This window comes from Nothoprocta perdicaria, unplaced genomic scaffold (assembly GCF_003342845.1).
Source record: "Nothoprocta perdicaria isolate Ctin4 unplaced genomic scaffold, notPer1 scaffold_4, whole genome shotgun sequence".
Taxonomy (NCBI): domain Eukaryota; kingdom Metazoa; phylum Chordata; class Aves; order Tinamiformes; family Tinamidae; genus Nothoprocta; species Nothoprocta perdicaria.
In genome coordinates this window covers 4,445,566-4,468,101 of record NW_020455643.1, presented here as the reverse complement: position 1 = coordinate 4,468,101, position 22,536 = coordinate 4,445,566, and the positions used below count along the sequence as shown (strand labels likewise).

Below are 22,536 nucleotides of genomic sequence, written 5' to 3'. Positions count from 1 at the left end.
CGCGGCCCCCCGCATGCGGAGGGGCGGTAAATAGCGCCGGGCGCCGCCGCGCACGGGCAGCTCGGTGGCGGCGCCGGCGCCGCGGCCGCCGCAGCAGCAGCGGGAGGAGGAGGAGGAGGAGGAGGAGGAAGAGGAAACATGGCGAGCGACTCCCCGGCGCGGAGCCTCGACGAGATCGACCTGTCGGCGCTGCGGGTGAGCGGGGAAGGGTCCGCGGGGGCCGCGGGGGCCGCCGCGCGGGCTGCGGGCGCTGCCTGCGCCCGTCCGTGTCTGTGTGTGTGCGCACATGTTCACATAGGTGTGCGCGGAGCAGTGAGTGCGCGCGTGTGTGTGCGCACACRTACGTGCCTTAGTGCGCATACATGCCTTAGTGCACTCGTTTGTGTGCCCGGGAGTGTGGGTGCACGCACGGTGGGAATGCATGTGTGTGTGTGTATGCATGTATGCAGGCGTGTCTGTATGCAGGGGTTTGTGGCGCTGTGTGTATGGGTGCGGGTGTTGGGGTGCGGGTGTTGGGGTGCGGGTGTTGGGGTGCGGGTGTGCACGCCTGGCCGCGCGGGGTGTGCGAGGGCACCGCGGCAGCGCTCACATCCCGTCCGTCCCCATCCCTGTCCTCATCCCCGTCCCTGTCCTTGTAGCGGCGCTGGCAGGTGGAAAATCCACCTGCCTGCAGATCCCCGGCACCCACCTGCCCGCCGGAGCGGGGTCCTGGTGCCGCCGGGCTGTGTCCCCGGGGTGGGGGCACTGGGTGCTGCTGCCTGGTCGGTCTGGGACACAGCACACGCGTGCACACACACACACACATGTGCACATATGTGTGCACACACGCACATACACACGTGTGCACACACATGCTCACACGCACACGAGCCGCCGCAGCGGGATGCTCCGGCACCGCCGCGCACCCGGAGCCGTTTCTTGCCGCTCCATCCCTCTCCATTAGCGCTGCCTCCCGCTCTCCTTCCCCCCAAACAAAGCTCTCCCYTCGCGCTGCCCTCGCAATGTCGGGCTCAGCAAACACACCAGCCTCCCCGGCAGTCCCTCAGCTGCCCTTGTTGCCCAAACTTTATTCTCCCTCTGCCTTCTTCCCCGTCTTTCTCATCCCTTTTGCCTGGAGAACAGGTAGTTGGAATGGGAACCCTTTGGAGAAGGGGTGTTTGATGCGGAGGTTGCAGCAAGGCTGCTTATCTCAGCCCTGCTGGCGTAGATTGATAAATAAATAAAATTAAGCAGGATCTGCTGAAGACTTACATAAGTGTATTTTTAGAAATATTATTTTGCTTCAGTGCAAAGGAGAAAAAAAAAAAAAAAAATGTCTATCTCCGTTTGCTTGCCCTACTTTCCTCCTGGTGAGTTCCTGGTTGATTAATCGTGTGAATGATTGCTCAGCAGTTCGAGGCTGGGCGGGATTGGAGCAGGGGCACCGGCCAGCCTGAAAACGGACCCGGGGCTCCCGCTTCCCCCCGAGGCGGGAGAGGCTTGGGAGGAGGGATGCCCAAGTCTGTGGAGTTAATCTGGGAAAGCAGAATCCTTTGGGAGGGAAAGGGAGCCCTCTGCTTCTCCCCTTCCCCTGAAAATTGGGCTTAACATATATATGTATTTGAGCGAGGGAACTGGTTTGTTTAAAAGCCCTGTCCACGCACGCTTGTTTTTGTGTTTGTGGCTTTTCCATAGCAGTGAGCGCGAGAGGCAGCCGGGGGTTGTTTCCGCYGTGGGAGGACGCGCAGGTTCCCTTGGATTCCTCCCCTGCCCCTGCACCTCGTGGGCWGCAGCTTCTGGGAACGGGGCTTTTCCCAAGGAAAACAGGGATGTTTAGAGGACAGAGGAGCCGCTGATGTTGCTCGGTGCCCGGCAGAGGTGTTGGCAGGAGGACACGGGCACGGAGGAGGACAGCGCAGCTCCCCATGCCGCGAAGCAGCCGGGAGCTCCGGATCCACGCGGCTGCTTGCGGACATGGGCCCCACGCCGGCTGGAACAGCCGCTCGTCACCTTGGGGAGCCCCTGTGTCCCCGTGGGACACTTGGGAGCCCCCCTGTCCCCTGCATCCCAGGACGGGGCACGTGGCAGGAGCCCGTGCAAGACAGACCTGCCGTGATGCTGCTCCTTTAATGACAGGAGATGTGTTGGCTCATAGGTGAGACGAGAATAGGGCCTTAATTTGCTGAGGAATAGATCTTCGTCTAAACTAACCTCRTTTAGCACTTGGAATAATTGTTAAAGGTCATAAATTCAGCAGATATGGTAAGAAGCGTGAATCATTCCACAGGGCCTGAATCAGAAATCAATAGCAAATTTGCTGCCCGAGCACAAAAACATGGCAGCGAGGAGTAATTCCAGCAGCCTTGCAAAATCCCATTTATTAGAGAACAGGAGAAGTGTCACGCAGGCGCGGCGGCTCTGGGGATGGCTCGTTCCGGCCGGGCTGAGGAATGGCCCTGGCAAAGGCGGCAGCAGGACGTGACTCAGATTCAGGCCGCGGGGCGAAGGCTCCGCTTGGGCCGCTCGCCGCCCGGTCTGACTCACCGAAACACTCCTCCCGGCTGGATCTGATGGGCGGYGAGCGGGGCAGGTGAATGAGGGGAACCCTGCACTGGGGGGCTGTCCCGCTTGTGTTTTGGCTGCCTCTTTCCCAAGTAAGGGAAGTGTTTCCAGGARTGAATCCAGATGAAATGCATGGCCCGGTGCACGTAGGAAGCGCACGCAGGTCTCCCGCCTGCCTCCTTTGCTACCCGTTCCCATCAGTCATTTTATGCCGTGCTCATTGCCATGGTATCCAGGCGCTGCCGTGTCCGTGCAGAGAGCCGGGTGCCTGGGGAAGAGCAGCACGAACCCTCAACCATCAGAATGATCCTTAAAACAGAGACCTTCCGGTGGTGGCCTAAGGAGTGTTGTTAACGTTGCAGAAAACTGCAATTTAAAATGATAAGGCCATTGAACAGGTAGCGCTGTGTACCCTATGACAAGGGGACAAGCTGGGCTGGGTTATAGTGGTCTCCCTTGGGCTGGGGGACATTTCTTGCTGGYCCCCTCGGCGTGTTCAATAGCCCAGTGACCCGGCGGTGCCGTGAGCAGAGGATGGACCCCCTTGGAGSAGCAGGTTCCACTATAAAATGCAGATGTTCATGGGTAGCAACACCTTGCTGCTGTTAAACACACAGCAGGCTCCGAGAGGATGGTGACCAGAAATACAAGGCTATTTTTTTTTTCTTTGGTATTTCCTATATTTTTGTCCCAGCAAATRCAAAATCCTGTCATCTTCTGCTGAAAGCAGTGGCCCTGATCCTTCTAGTCTATTGAGGTCGGCACGTGTGCCATGTGTGCCACAGAGATACAGGAGCCTGGGGCTGTTTCTGCAGCCTGGCGAGTTTGGGGCGCCTGGCCTGGCCGGGAGCCCTGCAGGGCCCTGCTTTTTGGGGAGCTCCCCTGCTTTTCTGGGGCCTCCCAGAAAGGGAGCGCGGGTGCCTGTCCATGCTCTGCTGCCCGGGGTTTGGGGATGGAGGGAACCGAGGTGGCAGCAGGGCGCTGGGAGGAAGGGCTGTGTTGGTGGCCGATAGGGGCGAGGAGCTTGGGGCAAGTCCTCAGCTTGGGAACGGGTCCCCGGCTTCATGCAGGGGCTTGACAGGCTCGTCCGGGTTGTGCAGCTTGGCCGGGGGCTTTTTACAAGCTTGGGAATTGAAGAAGAACCTTTTGGAGAAGGAATAATGGCTTTCTTCRTGTCCCTGATGTACCTGCCTGTTGCTTTGTTTTGAGCTCATTAACGAGGCCCAGGCCTTCGTTATTTACTCTCACAAAGTGCTGACCATGCACTCCCTGGAAATTGGATCCTAAAATCATTAGTTGTTTTGGAAACGCCAGGCTGAGATGCTTGGACAGAAGACAGCACAGAATTAAGGAGCCGGGGGGTATTAGCAGCTGCTGGATGGAGCCCAGGAAAGCCAGGACCTTCCTTAAGCTTTGTAGGAGGAAAGCTTCCATGGCCCTTTGGTTGTATGAGCTGATCTTTGTCAATGAAGAGAAAACAGTCTGATATTAAAGAAAAAAAAATGCTAGCATGGTCCTTCTTCTGGAACTTCGTCAGTTTATGAAGTATATTGGGATCATTAAAGATTTAAGGGAAATTCTGGTGGGGAATGAACAGTACAGAACACTGCTCACTACAGCGTTGTAGCTCAGCACAATTTGGGTGACTTTTGCAAAGGTCACCTTCGTAGAGAGGAACCAGTTTGATCAGAGATGGCTTTTGGGGACTTGAAACAAAGCCATGAACAGCATGGCACAAAACTGTCTCCTGTCGGCTCCTCTCACATGCTCCATCCTTTTCAATTTTGGGAATTATGCAGCYGCAGTGTTGCTCCTGTGCAGTTTTCATGTCTCTCTCGTCTGTGGCTACAAGCACTGTCTACGTAGGTAACACGTGCCCACCGGTGTGACTTGAATTTGTTGCTTTTCCTTCTTTTTGGCAGTCTTGCACAGTAAGCTAAGTGTGGTGTTTCTAACGGCGCAGGAGTCTCGCTGTTCTTACTAGTGCCCCTCTCTGTTTATATGTGCAGAGCTCTGTATGGATCTGCCATCAGATATAATCATATACCACCCCACAGGGTCTGTCATCAGGAATAATCATACCCCACCCCACGGAGCAGAGAGGAGCAGAGTGCTGGAGCCTGAACTTGGAGCAAATCCTGCGCCTGAGCAGGTGCAGGRGCAGTGCAGTTGGAGGCAGTAATGAGGAAGGCCTTTGCTCGGTGCACATATTTACAAGTGTCTTATTTCTAATTTGTGCAAAAATAAATAGTTAGGGGAGACTTCTCTCGCTGTTGTTGGGAGGTGGCTTCTACCTGCCCAACTCTAGTAGTTGGAGTGGTGATATTAACATGAGCTGGGAGGGAAGCTTCCCATTGGAGTCGTGTGCGGCTTACCAGGCTTTGGAGGAAGAGCCGTCCTTGGAGCCGCTGCTCACGGGGTGCCTGGTCACGCAGGAGCTTCTGTGGTGCCCTGAACTCACAGCCCAGGAGATGCTCCTAGAAGCCTTTCCTGACTGTCTCGAATGCCCCCGTGGTCGTTTTGYGAGAGTAATTATATGGATCAGCATGAGGGCTCTGCCTCGGCCCGGCAGAGCAAGGATGYGATATTGACCCCTCTCTGATTTCTTCAAGCCTCAATAATACATCTGGGGAGAATCCTGCTGGATTCTCTAYGCTTCTCTCAGTTATAAAGCTAATAACAAGCAAAAAGGGAGGACAATGTAGATAAAAATCAGATGCAACATTCCTAAATTTCCTATATTCCCTCATCTCCTTCCTTACCCTTCATGCAGCCATTACATTAGTCCATGGGTTGCAGGCTGAAAACTAGTGGCCTACTGTCACACGAGAGGTTGTATTTATGATTTGTAAAGCGAGGACCTTTGATTTTTTTCCCCCCTTCAGCCCCATCCCTGTCCCCTTCTCCTGTCCCCTTTGGTCACGTTGAGCTGCGGCTGCGCGTTGATCCCGGCTGGCTGCTCTCTCCTCAGGAAGACAATTTATATAAATGAGGTTTGACGGTCTGCATGGGAATCACTCGCAATTGCAAGYGGGAATTGGCCGTGGGACACAATCCCAGGAAAACCAAAACTCCCCTCCAGCTTCTGCTCCCCCTCGGTGGTGGCTTCATGCCGGATACCGCAAGAGGCCAAGCATTCCCGTCCCAGCCAAGGGATGAGGATGCCCAGCGTGTTGGGCTGAGCCCTGGGGCCCTCCTTGTTTCTGTGACTGGTCTGCAGTGTCTTGTGGCTGACCAGCGAGGCCAACCAAGCTGGAAAACATTGGTAAGAAGTCTGATCCTCGGAATGAATCCCTGTCCGGTCCTAATGAGTTCTGGCAGTCGCATCCTTTTCCACCTCCTGCCATCGGGGCATTTTGCATGGTCCTGCTCTTCCCACATATCTGCTGGGCCGAAGCTTCTGGCAGGTGCAGAACGTGCTTGGTTTGCGCAGCAGCCTGGGAGCAGCGAGTTGCTCCTGAGGAAATCCCGACCAACGTGAGTATTGTGTGTTGCTGTGGCAAGCGCCGGCGCTGCGGCAGGGTGGGTGGATGTGTTGCATGCGTGTGCGCCCGCGTGCCTTCAGCTTCAGCCTGCGTGGAGCCTTTTGTGGCAGCTTTCCGCGTGTTTCCTCTAGCAGTGCTGCTTCAGAGGTGAAAAAAGGAATTGTTTGGCTCTTTAGTGGCACTTCGGAGGAGYGGAGCTTATTGCACAGGAGATTTGCCACTTCCTACACCAGCAAAGAATCAAAGATTTAATTTAGGTGGCCAAGCACTTTCTTTCTATTCCCCGGTTTAAAAATTCTATTTGCTCCTAATTTTGAAACTCAGCAGGAAAAATCCTACTGGCAGCTGAGTCATGTGTTCAGTGCATGACAGAAGTGACTGTTTGGGACCTGGCTCTCAAGCTGCTGGATGGAGGCTTTAGGATGCGTTGGAGACAGCAGAGCCTTTAGTAAGGAAGAGATCACACGGCTTGAATCTAATAAAATATGTCTAATACTGCTGTAACACGCTACAGAAATACAAGAGATCAAAGCCTCAGAGGCATTTATTTTCATAATTTGTGGGTCAGCTCCTTGCAGGACTAATTGGGAGCTGTTTGATGTCCAAGCAACAATAAAAATCTCCCTGTGAATCAGAATATATTGCCTTCTCCTTTCTCTTTCATACACAAGCATAAAAGCATAATATGATTTGGAGATAAACCGGCCCAAGTGAAGGTGCTGATCTCTTCCTTACCCCGCTGTCTTGCTTCTTAGAAGTGTTGCGGTCTGGCTCTCRTAGCTGACACGGTGACCAAAACCACAGCGACTGCCAGGTAGCTGCTGGTGCTTCTGCAGCAGGTGCTGCATGAGCCCTGGAGCTCGCGGTTGCTGCTCGTGCATGAGCCCTGGAGCTCCTACCATAATTCTGCTCATGGTTGGCAAAGGCGAGAGCACCGAGCGCTGAGGCYGCCTTCGCAGCGTCCCTGCCCTTGGGGCTCTCCGGCTCGCCTGGAAACCGGAGGCCACTGAGACATCTGGGCCTTGCAGGTGGTCGCCCACGAAGCCGTCGGTTGGGCTGTGTGCTCTGTGACTGCACTTTCATCTTCACATATGCAGATATATTTAAAAGAACAACTCAATAGTGTGGATCTAACTCTTCTCTCTGAGCAGGGGCAGTAGGACAGTGCAGGGCGTTCATGTGTGGCACAGCCTGCRTGCCCATATGTGGGAGGACCTTCTTCAAAACAGTAAATGTTTCCAACCTATTCACTTAAAATAAAGTWTATACATAAAAGTCCTGACTCCTCAGACTTGGATGTTCACACACGGATGCTGATAGTGGTGACAGAAGTTTAGTCTGTTTGAAATGCAGTCCCTTTAAGATGTGTGATGTTACTGAGGTTTACAAAAGCTGGCCTAAAATGATGGCTTGGGGTATGGAGCAGAGCTCTGTGAGCTAAAAGCAGCCAAATTAAGGTGGAGGAGAAAGGGGAGGGATTTTTGGAGGAGGGAGAAGAAAAGAAACGGCAGTGAAAAGTCAGTCTCTCCTGGAGTCAGTGAATTAAATGAGCCATTTAGTTCTCTTCAGCAGAGAGCAGGCGGTGATCAAGGCCAGCAGGCGCATGGAGAGCTTGGACGTGRGTGAAGTGAAGGAGCTTTCCCATGTTTTCTACCATGGCATTGAAAAAGCAGAGGAGAAGGGAGAGACCCTTCTTGCCCATGCGGGCTGGGGATGTCGCTTGTCGTAAGAAGAAGTCGCTCTTCCCGTTGGTGTGGCCATCTCTGGCCATCGCTGAATAATYCATGTGCAAAACCTGGCTGGAAGGAAGGGCCCTGCCCTCGTCTGGGTCTTGTGTCTTCTTCTCCCACTAAATATTCCCAATCCATGTTCGTGCAAGCAGTTCTTTTCTGTGTCTGGAGATGCTTCCCTTTTGGGGGGAGAGGAATATGGGTGTGCAAGGAAAGCCGTGTTCTTGGAATCAAGCCAGAGGCCCAGGCAACAAAATTAAGAGCTTCAAATGCATTTTCTGGCCATGCAAACCAGCTATCTTTGCTGCAATAAATCTTCAGCTTTTACATATTGATTAGCTTCAGTAAATACCATGATGACTGTGCTCTTCCCGTTACTATTCTGCAGGGATCAGTGTATTAGTATGTTTGAAGAGGCTGTAATAGCTAAATGGGATTCCAGGAGTGAGAGAGGTTTAGAAATGGTCTCCAAAGTGAATCTCTCAGCCACGGTGGCTATTCCTGCTCCCTGCCTGAACATTTGACTGCTATAAATACAAAGAGTGAGTGCTCTGCTGGTGACCAGGCCCCTAATGGCCGTGATTGCTGAGGGACAAAACTGTGTTTCCCAAGCGAAGGAAAAAACAGGAGATTGAAGTTAAAAACAGGGGATTGGGCAGTAGATGCCATAGCTGGAAGTGCAACAAGGTGAGAAACAGGCTGCCCTGCGTGGAAACGTGTCACGGAGCAGATGTAAAATTAGCATAACAATATACCTTTAATTCAACRTGCAGGAAATAATTGAGGACTAGCTGTCGCTTATGCTGGTGACCTCTGCCAGGATGACTCATACTGCAATATATGAGTCACTTGTTAAGGGTGGCCTGTTCAGGAGAAAGTGCCAAATCCCCGTAACTTCTTCGTGTGCGTATTATAAAAGCCAGGATGAAGAAGGGGATTTGGGATATTGTTGCCCCAAAATAGAGCTCCAGAGGCACCTTTGCTTGGTTCTTGAGGCCTTGAACATGGAAAGGCAAAGGCTCTGGGAAGGCTTGTTCTTCACTGGCCCCTGGAAAGAGCTGCCCAGCACAATTCCTACCTTTCGGCCTTAAAGTGTGTTCCGTGGCTGGGTCCTTACTTGCAGTGAGGGCTCTGCCAGGGGCAGTCTCCTCATCAACTCRTCACCTGTGACGTCTACGGCATGGGTACAACACAAGAAGCTTATGGATGATAGCACAGGGTAGCGCTCCTGTGACGACCGACGGAGCGCTCCCTGTTAATCATTTGTGAGCTCTCTGAAACGGCTCCTGGTGCAAACAGGGACTCCATGGTCCTGGGAGAGGGTTTCTCCTGCCTCACAGTGTCTCTTGCCCTCCACTACTGCTTGTGTTCACAGTTAGCCTGGCGTCATGGAGGAGCGCCTGCTGCCTTGGGCCCAAAACCATGGAGGTCACGACCATGGGCCGAGGCCTTCAGGGCACTAGGAGCAAAGGTGGAGGAAGGTTTTACACCCARATGTGGGTGTCAAGGCCAGCTGAGTGTTTGAGAAGCAGATCKAGGGACACTGAGTGTACAAGTGGTCATGTTGCAGAAAATGGCTGTGTCGTGCTTCAACAGCAAGTGTCTCTGGTAAAGGGAGGACGGACCCTTCCTGAAAAGGCCTTGCAGCGTCGTAGGACCCCAGTCTCCCTCTAAACCTTTCTGATTTCCTTGATAATAGCCCCTGTTTTCCTCAGCCCCATCAATACAGTGGTTCTGCTGCTGTGGGGAGCTGCCATCATTCCTCTCTCASCCACGTTGTCCACATCAGTGCCGGAGGAGACCCGTGCCCGAGACCTTTGGCTCTTCGRCAGAGCAAATCTTCATTGGTCGCAGGCTTGTTGAGCATCTGCAGTCTGAGCCTGGCTGCCAGCTCTCCTGGGGCCTTGTAGAGCTTTGCARGTCGAATCCAAGCCGCCTGCCTCTCCGTCACCATGTTGCAGGCACGCCGGCCTGCGAAGGCCCAACAGCCCGTGCTTTGCCTGGAGACCTGCACATGGAGACATTTTGGCTCCCTCTGAGAGTGAGCAGATAAAAGCATTATGTTTCCTGAGTAGGTGAAGGTTTTGCTATAAATTTTGGCAAGGTCCTGAGTGGGGTCGATAATGGGCAGGTTGCTGCTGATGCTGTTGAGCTTGCGCTTACTTAACCGACCGCTGCCAGGAAGCCAGGGCTTGCGAACTGAAAACAGACCTGTCCTCTCTGCAGTCGGACATGTAAAACAAAGCAAGCACTCCCCAAGTACCCTGCAAAAGCCAAGCAGTGCCATTAGAAAGGCACATCTGGCCCCAGTTCAAAGCTGGAGTCCCTTTCCCGAGAGCCCTTCCCGGGAGGCCGTCACGTCCGCTCTTCCATGTGATCCCTTCCATACTGTTGGGTTACAGCAAGCGCCTGCTCAAGCAGGAGCCAGCCCAGGAAATGTCCTCGAGAGAAGATGCACGAGTCCCACTCATTATCAGAACCGAGTAAAACTGCTCCGAGCTAATCTGCCTGCCTAAAAATAGCAGTAGTAGTAGGGGGAGGGACAGTCTTGCGCTGCTCATTTGCCCTTGGTTTGCGTGACATTTTGCTGCTCTATATCGTGTTTTGTGGGTGCAACTGCCTGTGCTGGTCGCAGGGGAGCAGTTCCTGGCAGCAGGTGCTGCTGTCAAAACCCACGGGGAGGAAGGCCTGGTGCAGGCAGCAGCTTGCGCTCCCAGTTGCAGCCATGCAGATTTATTTCCTTATCTTCCTGCTGCTCTCGATTTCAYGGCATCTGTCTTGAGGATGGAGATGTGAACTTGAAGCCTCCTTGGAGGCAGGTCTGAGGAAAGGGCCTGAAGGGAAATAAGCTGCAGGGGGGTCCCTTGCCTGAGCACCCTTCCAGGGAGAGATCCTCCCTCCACTGAAGGCGACGGGCTGCACTTTGAAGCGAAAAAAGGAATTGCTCAGGAGGCTTAATTATTCTGTTTTGTTACTGAGCATTAAAGCCCAAGTTTTATAACTGCCTTGTTTTATAACTCAGATATCGGCATTTATATTCCTTTTTTTTTTTTTTCCAGAATTATGCAAGCAGCTCACCTTGTGATCATGAAACACTGTAATGTGCTTTCTAGCACTCGCCCTCTATTTCTCAGTGACTCCATGAAATCTCTTCTGCTTTCCATTAATGAATGGACCAAGAGGACAGTTTTCACTTTTCAGTAAGAGCTGAGGTCTTTAGTTAGTTGTTTTTGCAACTTACAGGGCCAGATGCTGCCGCTAGTGCAGGCAAATTGATCTCCCTACAAGGTTAACTGAGGCAGTGGGAAAAATACAGGAGCAGGTCAGGATGGGGAAAGTGCCTTGCTGGCCGATGCTGCTACTCCACCTTCTTTTGAACTTCATTTTTACATATACATATTGGGAGATGCATCACTGTGCAGATAATGGTGAGAAAAGGCATGTTAGGGTGGTCTTAGAGCAGGGGAAAGTGAAGGTGAGGAGGGCTTGAGCATCTGGCATGGGTTTGCTTGCAGATGATGCAGCCCCAGCAGGGCTGGGAGGACAGGCTCTACCCTCTGGCCTCTTGTCCTGGGTCGCAGTCATTAAACTGTATTCACTAAACTGTGTTCCTGTAAGATTAGATAGGGTGTGTGTCTCGTGTCTGCGTGGTTTGGTGAACAAATTCCTTTGAGCAAATGCTTATCTTGTATTCTTGCCAGTTCAGAGAGCAAGGTTTGGGGCATTTGGGAGGGGAAATAACTTGCAGGTGCGAGTTTTCAAGGAAATCTGGTGGCAAAATAATGACTATCAGTAAGAGTTCTTGGAAGGACTAGCAGGCATGAATTTATCTCATATACCAATACAGGAAATCCAGTAGGCGCTGGTGATGCAAAGAAACACAGGGCCCATGTTGAAAGAGATGTAGGCCTGGCRTTATTTTTAGAGCATTTACAGCCAACCAGGTTGTGCAGTTTTTGCTGTTCACTTTTCTAGGATGGTGAAAATCCTGTGGCTGGGGAAGTCGCAGCTGGAGGCATGTGCTCCACATCCAGCCCCACCGCTCTTCCACTCCGTACTGGGGTTCAGGGGTGTTTAGGGGTTCCTGCAGAATAGGGCAAGCCCATTGGAGAAACTGCTTGTTTGTGCCCTGCCAGGTGCCTGGCACACCCAGGCTGCTGGGGATTCCCATCCGGAATGGGGAGGACACCAGGTGCTCGCTGTGAGACCAGTGCTTTGCACAACCCACCACCCTGTGTGACTCGTGAGCTGTGCTCTCCGATGCCAAATCAGCACAGCCACTCAGCTGTTGGTAGCAGAGATGCCCCCTCTTCCAGAAAGAGACAATTCGAACTTGTGTCTCCTTTCATGCTCTGTCCTGTCAACGGGAAAGTATAATCTATGGAAATGGTGGTCCTTCTGTAAAGAATTCCCATGGCGAGATTCCCAGCTGCAGTCATTTGAAGCCAGATTTTCGTCTTAATGGTTCTTAATCCCAGAGCACCCATCCCCAGGGATCAACGCACAGTCCGGTTGCTCACAGCGAAAGCTGCGGAGCAGARATCAGAGAGATCAGAATCATTTTCTATATCTCTTCCTCTTCCAGAGTAAGTGATGCAAGATACGCAAGACGGGATCATTTCTGCAGAGAACCTGCTGCAGGTTTTAGTATTATTTAGGAATTTGCAGCTTGGGCAAAAGCAAGGTGCAGTGTTGGGGTTTGTTGGGGCCCTGGCATCTACACTAAAGGAAATAGGATTTTGCTTCAATAGTGGGGTCCTTGGGGGTTCCCTGTGCAAAACAACCACATAATCTTCTTATGCATTTTAATAGCATTTTAGCGGGTGTTGTACAGACCAAGAACAAAAAGCCAGTCCTAGCTTTGAAGTACTTGCGGACTATACACATTCTTAAAGCTAAAATGATTTCCCAGCGTAGTGAAATATTATTTCCTCTGAAGACATCAGGTCTTTAGAGGAGGGAAGGATTACAAGGGATTCTTGAGGTCAYAATTTGTCTTCCTGCTTCTAGCCTAAGGCTATAAGGTGGCCTGGTGTTCAGCTGCCCATGGATACCTCCTCCCCAGGTCCTCCCCATTTCCTTGGGACTTTGTGTGGGGATTGATCCACAATCTCATCTCAGACTTGGGGATGGCAGTGGACACAGGTGGATTGATTTGCTGAGGACATAAAACTTGCTGTCTGCAAGTGAGATGAGCAGTGTCTTTGGCATTAACGTGCTGGAAATTTGTTGTGCTATTTATTTTGTTTTCCAAGATAGAGTATGTAGCTTCTGAAGCTCTTACCTGGATTTGATTTCTGGTTATGAGCGCTCTTATCTGGGTCTGTAGCCATTATTTCTTTGTCTTACCCATGTGGAAAGCTGTAAGTTACTTCATCTGTTTCTTATCACCTCTGACGTGTACTATGTGTAATTCAAATTATTCTAGAGCTATAGCGAAGAGATGGAGCCTGGGAACTGCAATCGAGAAGCTCTTCCTTCTTTCTGTAAATCTGTTCCTTTTCTCTGTACAGATTAGCTAGGCTTAAATGGAAACTGAATCTCCATTCATCAAGCAAGGGCTGAATCCTATAGATTTGTCTGGGGTTGTGAGTATGATCCTGTAGCATCTGTTGAAAGAAGCACTTTTTTTTTTTTTTTTTTTAATTTCTTTCGTTTTCCTTCCTTGCTTTGTGCAGCATCATCAAAATGCTCCTTTTGGCCTTTTCAACTCATCAAGTCACTTGTGAAATATTCAAAACCRCTCTGGCTGAGTTTGCATCCCTGTCAGCGGGTTGCATCTTCCCAGAGCAACTTTGATCCTGCTTACTCGGTGCCGAGTAATTCACACTCCCCTCACATGAGCCTGAACTTCAGTGGAAACGCTGCCCACGGAGTATCTGGCTCCAGTGAACACTGGGTTTCCTGATCGTGAGTACTTTGGTGCTGTTAAGGCTCCTTGTTGGAGTCTTGTGCTCCTTAAGGGCCCTTAACAACTCTGCAAAGCAAATCTAGTAGATCAGCAGTCAAAATCTCCATTGTTTTTTAAATCTAGACTAGCAATTTAATATCATAATTTTATTAGCATTAGGAAATGTATGTGTGTGTATGTGTGTGTATATGTATATGTATATATACACACTTTTTTTTTAAGGAATCTGTATTATTTTATTACCCTTACAAGGAGACACTGATGTTCGAGCATGCTGCTGCCATGAAGAGCCCAAAAAGGCTCCCCTTGCTCAGAGCCTTGGCAGCACTAGCGCTCCAGGGCTTTTAATGCCAGTGCTTTCCTCAAAGCCATCCCGCTCTTGTCTCCTGGTTTCTAGAGCCCTTGGAGCTCTGGATGGAATAATAGGAGTTTATTGTGACTAAAATTATGCTGGTATAAAAAGTAATAGAGGTGAATAATAGAACAAGATACATGGAAATSAACATTTTTCTCCTCGGAGGCTGTAAATGTAATCCACTTAATATTCTGTGGAACACAAGATTAATTTTCTCTGTAATAATCTACGTGAGGCCTTTTCCTTTCAGCTCCTTGGCAGAGGCATTGGCTTGGTGGCTAAAGCTGAGGGCAGGGAATTAGGAGCAGGGAAGGAAGCCGACCCAACTTGCGGAGGATTCAGAAACAGCTAATTCTGCCTGGAGGAGATTAAGCTTCCCATGGCAAGAGCTTCACTGCAGAGACATGGTCAGGATTGGGAGTTTGGGGAATGGCTCTTTGGAAGCTCCCTGCCCTTGGTCTGCACTCGCTGGCCTGGGTTTCCCTCCACAATCCCAAGCGCCACGTGGGCTGCCGAGGTCTTGGAGGGCTGTTAAGCTGTGTACAGGTTCCTTTAAAATAATAATAATAAAAAAGCCCTTGTTCTCTTTCTTTCACGGGATGGAAAGAATGCAGCGACTTGCCAAGCCTAAAGAGGAATAGATACAGCAGAAATAAATAAATCAAGCCCATTTATTTTAAGTTGATTAATCTGGTACGTTCATAGTTTTCTAAAGCAAAATCTAGCCCTGGAGGGTTTAGCAAATCGAATAACAATAACTGCAATTAATTTAGAAGCATTTACAAATGTTTCCCATCGCCTTTTCACCTCCCTACACCCGTGTGATTAGTCCCGCTGCTTATGACTGTGGGCCAAATCCTGCCCGGAGTCTCACGGGTGCCTTTTTGGGTTGGAAAAGGGGGACCTGCAGCAGTGGGGACTGCAGCATTCCGAGGACAGAGGACGTGTCGTGGTGCTGTTGTGTGATGGGAAATCAAACTGATTCCATAAAGCAAAAGGTGGTTGGATTTAGGATTGTCCAACTAAAGCAGCAAAGCAGCACGTCCTCCTGTGCTGCACGGGTGGGAACGGTCCTTGGTTTTGGCTTGTCCRGGTTCTGTTGCAATAGAACAAGCTCAAACAAGCCAAACTGAATGACAGTCCCCGCTCCRGAGTGCATTATCTTGGAGTATGGGGATTTCGGGTACAACACGGCCCCCTGCATTTGCAAGGGTGGTTCACAGCGTTAGCCACCAAGGAGCGCAGGGGCTTTGCTATGGGAAATGCTTTATGACCTGGCAGAAAAATCCCTGCAAGTCATTGCAGCAAGTGAGGATCCTCTGCGGCTTCCAGCCGGCTTCGACGTGCGTGAGGCAGCCCCTCGCTTCTCGCCCCGGTGCTGGGACTGGTTTCCCCCATTTAAATGAGGGCCTGTCAAGATCGAAGCCTCGGGCTCCCTTGTGAGTCTGGCATTACTCAAGGCAGCCTGTGAAATGCAGCAAAAAGGTGAAAAGCCTTCCCTCCGCCTTGCTGCACCTTGTGAGCTCTCGAAAGACACACAAATTAACATACATTTGATTGATATATATTTATATTTTTTAACTTTGCCCCTTAGTCACAGCACTTTCATGGAAAAAGAGTTCATACTGCATATTTTTGGAGCATCTTACAGCTGTGTGCCACTTCTTTTTCTTTTTTCCTTTTTTTTCTTTATTTTTTTTTTCAGTCTGTGGCATTTTACAGAGGTCTGCAGCTAGTGGCATGCTAAATAATTCAATGTGATTTGCTCTCCATGTTGTCCTTTTTTGGAGCTATTGCTCCTGAAGAGTTATCTGATCTCCGGGTAGCAGCCGTTGCAGAGCTGAGTGTTGGGGGCTGACGAGAAGTGACAGGGCRGCCGCGATGAACCCTTTGAAAGGCACCAAGAGGAAGACATCAGATAACTCTGTCTCTAGATGATCTGTGAAAACTGGTCCAGTGAGGCAAGTTCGTCTGAATCCAATAGCACTGTGATGTTTATTCAGACATGTATGTAGGAATCCTGCCTTGTTTGCAGAAAAGTGTTTTAAAATGACAGCAACTGGGAGGTAATGATTTCTGACGGGAGAGGCTCTTTCTTTCTTTTAAAGGGCACATCAAAAGACGTTTTCTTAGCCGTTCATGGGCGATCTAAGAACACAGACTATAGGTCAGATGTAGGAAATATTTCTGAAGCGGGAAAAGGGAAAAGACCTTGTGTCTTGGGCTAATAATTGCTAAGGGCTCTTTCCTGCCCATCTATTGCACTCCGGGGGGGAATCTGAGTTATAATTAGATTTGTGTTCAGTGCTTGCTCACAGAGACTGRAAGAGTAACAGGGTTTTGGAGGGTTTTTCTTCATTTCTTTGCTGTTGCTTTTGGTGCCTGAGGAACAAGTCATGATTGGAAGTGCACCTCTGTTACGGCTCCATCCGCTTCCACGAGCAGCTCCATGTACCAGCGTAGCCTCGTGTTGGCGAGTACAGCTTTTGCTCCTCCTGTCCCTTTGGCAGGATTGCTCCTCTGCCTTGGTCCCTTGGCTTTAAAGCCCTCAGGCTCCTTGGCACCCGTGTCCACAGGTCCAGAGCCTGTGCCAGTCCTTGCCTGTTAGAGCCTGGAGTCTCCAGGTGATTGGGGCCACAACAGCACAACGTCTTCATCCCGCACAACAAACCTTGGGAGTCTTCTGTTTGTTAGGAAATCGTAGCTCCTGAAGCAGCTGTTCTGGTAAGTAATTAATCCACCTCCTCTGAGAAACCATAAACCAGCATTTATCAGTAGATAGCAAACATCAGCTTGATGCAAACATTTGCTGGCYGAGGCGAAACTCTTTATTTCTTAGAGGGATGGGATCCGAACACTTAGGGATAGTATCTCACTGGCCTGAAACTGCAGATAAGTGACTTTCAGTGAGGAGAGCGTCCAGCTGCTGCAGTCTGATGTCCGCATCCTACAATCTGTGGTACGAGACTAGCAGTGAATTCAGACCTGCTGGGAGCTATAGATAGGATTTGTAATTGGCTCAGTAGCGTTCAGAGACACCGAGCTTCTCCAAGGCTTTTATATATTGTCCTGTTGTGTGTGTATATTAGGTATATATACAGTGAATAACCGTATGAGGCCTGCGTTCATTTAATGCTATATTGAAAACCTCAGTGTTCACTTAGCTCTGCTTCTTTTGCTGGTTCTTCTGCACTGATCACCTTCTAACTCTTGTGAATGAAGTGTTGTCTGAAATGTTYTCTGGAGGGGTGTTGATGGTAAGACGTGTGTAGGCCAGATCTTGATCTTTATTAGCCTGAAGTTCAAACCCATCATCTCTGTAGGTCAAGCTACGCTTGCTTAGATGAGATCATGATTGGATGGAGTCATCTCATTGCCGGTTATGTTTGGGTCAGGCTTTTGAAGGAATGAAGAGGYGGTTTGGGGCCTTCTTATTGTGGTTAACGTGTATTTTGTGGGTTTAGTTCCTTTTCCTTAGAGTAGGGGAGCCCTCCTGGGAGGGGTTAGCCTAAGACATGTCAGTGTGGTTGTTGTGGAGGAAGGCCTCTTCGCCATGCAGAGAAGGAAGGGTTGCAGTAGATTTGTGAACAGGCTTCTCTTGGCTGTCATGTTGAGAATTTTTTCTTGTCATGGTACCTTAGCCTTGACAACAATTTTTGTATAGAGCAGTGTTGTTTCTTAGCTAGTATTCTTGTTGGAGATCTATCTTGTGAGTCTCTGGATGGGTGGGTGAAGGAGGGCAAAAGTGGCTGCATGCCAAGCTTCTGATTTTGCTAAAATGAAGCGCAGCTTCAGAGAACAYGGCTCCGTTTGGACATTTGGCCTCAGGAAGCAAAATCTGGGGCAGTATTTAATATATGGTCCCTTGTTTCTTACATTCATTCCTCATGGTGATGTTTTGCATAGTCAAAATGCATTGCTCTGACAGCTGTACGTGTTGGACTGTAGCGCTAAGGGCTGCTGCTGTCTCTCCTGCAGTCTTAGGCATGTCTGTGCAACGASCTTCTTCTGGTTAAGAGTTTAATGGGGTAGGAAGATTAGACTTTCTGCACGCCCTTGTGTACATCTAGTACATCTGAACAAAACCTCTTGTGTTGGAAGTGCTGTTGGCTGCAGCCGTGTCAAGCTCCAACACGTAGTGCAGATTATGGCTCTTTGGTGCTCACAGCTGTCTGTATGCCGTGACATTGCCATTAATTTACAAGAGCCAACTGCTTGGCCAGAATTACCCTCTGGGGCTTCCCAGGGCCAGAGTCTCCCCTGCGACTCCAGGGTCTGGTCTGAGCAGAGCCACCTGCTCCTAGGTRGAGCTGAAGGGATCGGAGATGGGGTCTGTGAATCTATCTGCACCTCAYGAGTTTAATGAGATCTCCTAGTAAGGCGGTTTTACTGTGGACTGTAAGGTAGAGGCTCATAAAATTGTGCTGTTCACAAGTGTGAGTTGCACAGGCTTTATTTAGGCGGAGGCTTAAAAAGCAAGAAAAGATCTTGGTGCCATGTAGAGCAGAGGGATGCTTGGCTGCTGTGGACCCAAAAGTGGGTGCTTGCTTCACTGTTACACAGCGCTTTACTCCAGGGTTACGACCTTAGCTTAATGACCAGTTATCTCTGTGGTTTGGGGCTGGGAATTGTCACTAGCAGCTCAGAAGTGGCGGAATAAGTGCCAAGGATTACAGAAGCCCTGCTCTCCCGTCCCCGTGCGTTCCCAGCCTTCGTGGTGCCCAGGGCATGTGCCCCAGCCTCCCGGAGCGCCTCTGCGCTGTCTCCTYGTGTGACCTCCCCTGTGCATCCCTTTTGGGTGTGCTGGGAGAAAAACCAAGCTCCTTCAAAGAGCGTAAGCAGATGGGGACACAGCCCTCAGGTAAATGCTACTGTCCTTCCATGAAGTTTGTGGAGTAATTAGGAATCACTTCACCCAGCAGTCATCACAGCACTGATAACCCCCTGCAGCCTCCCGCAGTTGTTGCCTTCTCAGCCGTTGCCTTCTCAGCAGTGTCCCCGAGCTGAACGTCGTCCTGTTTGTGTTTCTGAACTCTCACRGTGTCGGCGCGGGCGCCGCTTTCGTGCCGCTTGGGCCCGTTGCACAGAGCGGAGCCATTTTAGCCGGACGAACATTCCTGCTGGGAGCCCAACTGCTGCTTGTCTCGTGCCGATAAGTCCCTCGGAAAGGATGTGCGTTTTGTTGCYGGCGTTCAGACACGTTCTTCTTTATCATCTGTAGGCAGAAGTCCCTTCTCTGATAATGCAGCAGTTTTAAATAAACCATCTGTCTGAATGCAGCGGGAGAGCGTGGGTGTCTGCGGGCCGGGGCGGCGAGGAGGCAGCTTGGGGGACCCGGGGCCGCTGGGCSCCTGCCGCGGGCGCCGTGTGTGCAGTATTTCCTTTCACAGCAGCCCCTCAAAGGTTCCCTTGTGCGTCTGTGCCGGGGCTGGGCCGAGAGCCCGGCCCGGCCTGGCCTCTGCTGGCGCCCTCAGGGAGCCCTTGTGCTCCTGCAGCCCCCGCAGCTGCGCTCTGACAGGCTCAGAAAGCTTGCTTGGTTTCAGGTAAAAATAAGCCCTTTTTCTTCCTCCCCTGGCAGCAGGGAGGACAAAGAGCAGGGTGAGGAGCAGCCACACGTGCGGGCCGAACGCYGAAGCAGCTGGCGGGGACGTGTGGGGAGACGGCCGGGATGTCGCCGGCACGGCCGCGCGCCCCTCGGAGCGCTCCGGGACGGAGCATCCCGGCGGCTGCGGGCGCCGCCGCGCTCGGACCGCGCAGCTCATGGGCCCCTTCGGGAGGGGAGGAAGGGACGTGCTGCCTCTTGGGAATATTTGTACAGCGGCTCTCGTGGAGCCCTGTGCTCCTGCCGAGAGTATCGATCATTCCCTGTGTGAAGCCGAGGGTGGGGATGAAAATTATTTTGTGTGTTTGTCTGAAAAGTGCTCATTCTTCTCCCCRGTTTAAGAAGTTCTGTTTTCCCTAAACTAGCAAGGCAAAGCACTTTATTCTCCCCTTCCATCGCGGGCTTGTTTGCTAGTTCTCATGTTCCCAGTTTAAAACAAAACGCGGTTGTCTCTGAGAAGACAACTTGGGGTGTGTGCAAATGGGAGCTTGCAATAGCAGGAGAGGTGCAGCTGGCATTGCAGTGGCCAGGAGGAAGGAGCAGGGATCGGGATATCAGGATTGGGATTGGGAGCTTCTGACCATGCAGCTTCAGCCCCGAAGCCTGGCCAGCAGCGAGGGGCACAGGGGAAGGGTGTTAGCAAGAGGGAATAAATGCACGTGAGCACAAAACAGGGCTGGTTTCCTTTCAGCAGGGGAGCAAAGCAAGGCCCAGGAGGGAAGTGGTATCACTCGGAAAAGAGATCCATCCTTTTTCCCCCCCGTGGCTGCAAATATCTGGCGTTCCAGCCATGTTGCTATGGCTGTGAGTAACCGTTTGTGGCAGCAGTCAAGGCAGAAATGTCACTCAGCGACTCGTCGGGAGCTGCCCGGTTGCCTTGGCAGCCGGAAAAGTGTGGAGAAGGACCAGAAATCACAGAGGGAAGGAATTGCCCCGGGGAACGGGACAAGRTGGGAGCTGGGGCTGAGGTGTCCTCCAACCCAGCTGGCCCCGGGTCTTGTGGCCACCCCCTTGGGCTACCTGGGAGTGGCTGATTTAAGGTTCAAAACCTGAATTTCAAGGTGTGAAGCAAAGTAAGGGTGGGCTTGTGTGAAGCAGTGATAGAGCTGCACCGTGTTGGCCATCTGGGCACATCCCTCAGAAGGGGAGAGGGGAGCCCTTTGCCTTGAGGAATCACAGGAAAGGGTCTGAAATTCTATTGCTAAGAGCATCTGGCCGTTTCTGATATATATTAAAAGAAAAAGAATCACTTTTTTTGGGTKTATTTCTCCAGACCGTGTGATCATGTGCCCTAGGCACAGCTTTCTTCTTCCTTAATCTCCTAGTGAATATTCAAAAATAGCTATACTCGTAGCACTTGAAAAGCCTCTTCCAGAGTTGTTTCAACAGTGAGGAGAATAACCCCTAGGAGAAAAAAAAAGATTCTCAAAAATAAACAGCAGCTGCCACCATGGATTTCTTTTTCCCCTTTTCCTCATTCAGTTGTGAAAACCTGGTGCTGGTTCCCGTTCCCCTTCCAGCCCTGGGTGGTGCCAGACAGCTTTGGCCGCCACGCTGGATTTGTTTGCAGTGTCCGTTTAGATCCCCACAGACTTGGTCTGGTCACAGAACCACAGAATGGTTGAGGTCGGAAGGGACCTCCATAGATCATCTAGTCCAACCCCCTGATCCAGCAGGATCACCCAGAGCACGGGGCACAGGGCGGCATCCAACAGCGTTTGGAAGATCTCCAGAGAAGGAGCCCCCACAACCTCCCTGGGCAGCCTGTGCCAGGGCTCTGTCACCCTCACAGGAAAGTTGTTCTTCCTCATATGGAGATGGAACTGCCTGTGCTTCAACTTACACCCATTAGCCCTTGTCCTGTCACTGGCCACCACTGACGAGAGTTTGGCCGCTTCCTCCCTACAATCACCCTTCAGATATTTATACAAATTAATCAGATTACCTCTCTACCTTCTCCAGGCTAAACAGGTCCAGCTCACTTAGTCTTTCCTCATAAGATAGATGTTCCAGTCCCTTAATCATCTTTGTTGCCCTCCACTGGACCCTCTCTAGAATCTCCACGTCCCTCTTATATTGGGGAGCCCAGAACTGCCCCCCATACTCCAAGGGTGGCCTCCCCAGAGCTGAGCAGAGGGGCAGGATCCGCTCCCTTGACCTGCTGGCTCCTGATGCAGCCAGGATCCCCTAGGCTTTCTCGGCCACGAGGGCGCTGCTGGCTTGTGGTTGACTTGGCTGGTGGCCAGCRAGCCACCTCCCAGCGTGTGCCTGCAGCTGCTCCCTGCAGGTTCAGGGCAGGTTCCCCTCCGGGGTGCCGGGCAGTGGGGTTGGCGCCAGGTCTCCATCACGGAGCTTGTGTCTCCCATACGGCGACCGGCGCGGGAAGGGCGGCGGGGCAGGAATGCTGTGCGTGCCGCAGGGTTCTGGTGCGGGAATCGGAGCACTGCTGCCCGCGCTCATTGGGAATCTGCTTTTATGGCAAAGAGACGCTCTGTGAATGCGGCGCCCTAGATATACAGGGCAGGAGATGCTGGAGGGGAGTGTGCAACAGGAGAGGAGGCAAAGCGGGAGCCCTCATGGGGACCTGTCTGTCTTGGGGAGCGGGAGAGGAGCCCGATGAGGATTGAGGAGATGGTTAAGGATTCACATGGGCTCCGTAGTGCCCTGCGGTGGCCATGGCTGGGCTGGGTGGCTGTAGGGGCCGCGTGGAGCCCGCAGGCACCGGGACGGCTCCGTGAGCCCTGTCTGGTCAGCCTTGCACGCGCTGACTGGAGGAGATCACGTGCATGGTTCCTGGTGACGAGCTCTGGGAAAAGGAGGAGGAGCGGGAAATCAGAAATAAGGCTTCTGGGTGGGAAAAAACAACAGGATGAGAAAATAGCAGTTCGGGTTTATTCTTTCCCCACCATCGC

At 51.4% G+C, this 22,536-nt stretch overlaps 1 protein-coding gene across 1 annotated transcript in view; it reads left to right on the top strand.

Annotated features, from left to right (window-relative positions):
• The first annotated feature begins 128 nt into the window (after positions 1-128).
• TNIK (TRAF2 and NCK interacting kinase) overlaps positions 129-22,536 on the top strand; it is a 134,288-nt gene continuing 111,880 nt past the window's right edge. Inside the window, exon 1 of the mRNA XM_026045409.1 lies at positions 129-195. Coding sequence (XP_025901194.1) covers positions 139-195 — 57 coding nt within the window. The 5' untranslated portion in view covers positions 129-138. The remainder of the gene's footprint in view (positions 196-22,536) is intronic.